Here is a 3934-nt window from a genome sequence, read left to right as displayed (position 1 = left end):
GATATTGCAAAACTAATATGGTATATTTTAAAGACAAGAGTCATCAAGTTGATTGGAGATATTGCAAAACTAATATGATATACTGAAAAGGCAAGTGTCATTAAGTTGCTATGAATGACCTTACATATAAAATAAAAAAAAATAATAAAATATAAGATTCAAGACAACCCCCGCAATCCATATGAGCCGTACCATCGTAACATGTTACTTAATGCATCTAGCCTATTCATTTGCAATTCACACATAGCCATGCAATTAATGGAATTTCTATAAATTATGCATTATAAGTTGTACATTACCTTAGATTCAAAAGAAATATAATAGAAAAAAAAATACAATCTATATGACTTTACAAGTATACACGTTTCCAATTACCTCTACAAATGCATAAATAAAATAAAGAAAAAGCCAAAGCCATTGGTCAACCATCAAGAAGAAATCCCAATGACCGAGATCCCTTCCTCCTGTTCCTCCCGGATTCCTTCAACAACTCCGCCAGCCACCGCTTCTCATTGTCAACCTCCGGATCCGCCGTCCCAAGCTTCTCCTCTCTCATCCCAACAACATATTCCAATATATCAATTGCATCATCCCACCTATGTATAATATTGTTATAAACTTATAATAGTAATACAAAATGTTTCAAAATAATATTTTTAACGTTTAATAAAAAAAAAAAACTAAAATACCTTCCAATTGCATCATAAGTCCCAGCAAGATTACTATAAACCCCAAGCGTAACAATATGCTGAGGTCCATACTCCCTCTCCAAAATCCCTCTCGCTTCTTCAAAATATTCAGCCGCTTCTTCAAACGACTGAATCTGTACGGACGCAAGTCCCATTTGATTCAACACAAAACCAAAAAGACCTGATTTCTTCTCCCCCGCATTTCGATACTTCTGAATCGCAATCTTGAAATAATGATACGACTCCTCATAACTCCCCATCATATAACACAAAACTCCAATCTGTGCTTCGACCCCAGCCACAATACTCAGCTGACCCGGACCTGACCCGTATACTTTCAATGCTTTTTTGAGTAACTCCAAAGCCCGGTCAAGCTCGTTCATTGACTCGTAAATCCCCGATACTTCAATAAGCCCGTTCGCGATTTCTTCATTTCGATTCTTTTTCTTAATCGGTTTATAAATACGTAAAGCGTGTTCACAGTACGTTTTCGACTCCCGGAATTTCCCGATTTTGTTGTAGAGATCCGCCAACCGGACGTAAACCGAACCAACCGAAGGGTTTTTCTCGCCTTTTGTCAGCTTAAAAGCATTTAACGCTGTCTGATAGGAAAATATCGCGTCGTCGTAACGCGCTAACGATAGATACGCGTCACCGATGCAGACATCGATGGTTGCCACATCGACGTCGTGTCCGTCTACTGACATGGACATACGGGCCAGAACGTAATGTTCGAGGGCGGTTTCGTAATCGCCCTTTGAATCACAGATCAGACCCATCAGCCTGCGGTCGGCGGCTTCTTGTAAAGAAGCTGCCGTCCCGTTTCTTCCATGTATTTGTAAAGCCATTTCACATAACCTTTTGGCTTCGTCGAATTGTAAAGCTTGGATATGGGCTTCTGCCACGTACCTACATGTTTCCCCAAATCTGGCATCGTGTCCCCCCAAAACGTGTTTTTGAATCTCTAAACCTGCTGTGTAACAGAGAATCGAGGTGTCCATTTTTCCTTGCATCGCGTATGTATCTCCTAATTGCATACACCCTGCGAATTTTGCTAATGAATGTTTTTGGCCTTCGTTCATGTTTGTCATCTCGATTGATCGTTCGACAATCGGAATCGCTTCATCGAATTCCCCTAAAATAGAGTATAACGCTGCGACGATGTGTAAACACATGACGAGTTCTAGATCTGGTTTTTCCGATTGGATGCTTTCAAACGTTTTCATCGCACGTACAGCGAAATCGAGCGCCTTTCTTGGATCATCACCGGACGACATTGATTCACGAGCTTGTTTCAGTAAATAAGGCCCGAGGTATTTCGGTTCTTCGTTTTTCTTCATACTCGATTTCAACCCTAGTTTCTTACTAGAAGTATTAGATTTTGTTTTCGAAATCGGTTTCGGAATTTTCGCCGGAGATGAAGGTTTAACAACCGGAGATTGATTCGATTGATTCGGCTGATTCGTTTTCTTGTTGTCATCATCTGTTACAACGGATTCCGATTGTTCTTTCTCCTCAGTTTTTACTCCGACGTTTGAAAAATCACCTCGAGCAAGGAACCGTAGTTCGGAATCAATTCGTGATTCCTGACTGTAAGATATGTAACTTGAAGAAGATTGATCGGAGCTTTCCATTTCGCATATGTTGTTATAGAGTTGATCCATAGAGTTTCCGGCGATTTCAATGCTTAAATCGATTGAATCAGTGTCGGGAGTGTGTGTGCTTAACGGGCTTCTTGGTGAGATACGCGCGAACTGTTCTTTGTGTGGTACGTAGTGTGCGTTTTCATTGGTCGAACTTGGGTCTGGTTTCTTCATTGCAAGTTTCTTCGGCATTTTCGTTTCTTGAACCTATAAAAGCAAGAAAAAAACAGAAAACTAAACTTAGAATGTAATCATGTTGATTAGAATATTTTCGGAAAAGTGTTTTAAATTGATTTCTACATTTTGAAGAATAAGAATCAGATAATCATCATATGACTAATGTATATTTTATCTCGATGTTCAATCGTGCATGTGTGGTTTAAAAGTGATATGTGATAGTTGCCAAATCATATGTTGCAACAAAAATTATATCACAGAATTTAAAGAGGAAAAAACCCAACATATCACATCATTTGAAGAAATCAAAACCAAAATATGATAAAAGGTAAATAACAAAATTTATTGCTTTATATAATAAAAATATAAAACAGAAAATTTATGAACAATCGCTAATCAACAAACCAAACTCAAGAGCATTCACCAATCAAAAGCCCAGAAATATTAACGCCTAATTTGTCAAAATGCAAGACCGGTTACCACTCATCCCAAAATTTCCAAAACAAGGTTCAACGGCTGATAATATATTGAAAAATCAAGCACGTTGGTCAATGAACGACATCAAAATTCAAAAACTCGGAAATTATTAACACTTAATTCATCAAAATGTAAGAGCAGTAACCATTCCCAATTAACAAAAAAAAAACAGAGGATGAAACGCATGAAGAAAACAAAAGTTAGATTCAAATTCATAACATAACAGAATACAAGGGAAAAATCAATTGGTGACATACCGTAATAATTCAAGTAAATGAAGAATCTAATCTCTTGTGTAGGTAAGTTTCCTGGGGACAAACCAATGAAAACGGAAGAATAATGGCGGGATTTGTGAAGAACCAGAATCCTTGTTGTTGATGTTGTGAATAAATTTAGGACGAGAGATGAGAATATATTTGAAATTGAAGAAGAAGAAGAAGAAGATGGTGATTACATAAATGGTGGTTGAAGAAGGAATGCATAAATTAAATAAAGTTTTGAATAAGGTTGATGTATGTATGAATTAAAACCGAAGATATGAACAGATTGAACAGATACGAGTCAATGTCAAAGAAAATGGGGCAGGAGAGAGAGAGAGAAAGAGAGAGTGGGCGGTGGAATGTTAGAAGCCAGAAGAAGGGCGCTTGTTTATCTCCCCCTCGGCAACCGCAGCTTTAGGCCGTTTTATTTTATTTAAGAGTAAATCACACTAAGTTACAAAAATAGTCCCTTTAGTTTGTCAGAACCATATGTTTAGTCCAATCTTTGAAAAGTTGATAGAAAACATCCTGTAGTTTTGATAAATTACATTGTTGGTCCCTGTGTGAAACGTTATACACCCTAAGTCTGTTACATTACATCGTGTGCCCCTCACAAGAAGGGAATTTCATTTTTTTCCCTTTCTTTCTTTTCTACCAATGACTTTAAAAGACTCTGGCTTGTATTTAT

At 37.6% G+C, this 3934-nt stretch overlaps 1 protein-coding gene across 1 annotated transcript; it reads right to left on the bottom strand.

Moving 5' to 3' along the window:
* Positions 1–244: 244 nt before the first annotated feature.
* Positions 245–3639, bottom strand: LOC145109486 (protein KINESIN LIGHT CHAIN-RELATED 2-like). The gene is made up of 3 exons (XM_079046654.1): positions 3244–3639; positions 690–2539; positions 245–596 (listed from the first exon to the last, which is right to left on the bottom strand). The coding sequence occupies exons 2-3, from the start codon at positions 2522–2524 to the stop codon at positions 422–424; spliced, it is 2010 nt and encodes a 669-aa protein (XP_078902780.1). The 5' UTR covers positions 2525–2539; positions 3244–3639; the 3' UTR covers positions 245–421.
* Positions 3640–3934: the final 295 nt, after the last annotated feature.

Source organism: Lactuca virosa, chromosome 4 (assembly GCF_052849685.1).
Source record: "Lactuca virosa cultivar CGN04683 chromosome 4, Lactuca_virosa_CGN04683_v6, whole genome shotgun sequence".
Lineage (NCBI taxonomy): Eukaryota > Viridiplantae > Streptophyta > Magnoliopsida > Asterales > Asteraceae > Lactuca > Lactuca virosa.
The sequence above is the reverse complement of the archived record's forward strand: the minus strand, read 5'-3'. Positions and strand labels throughout refer to the sequence as shown.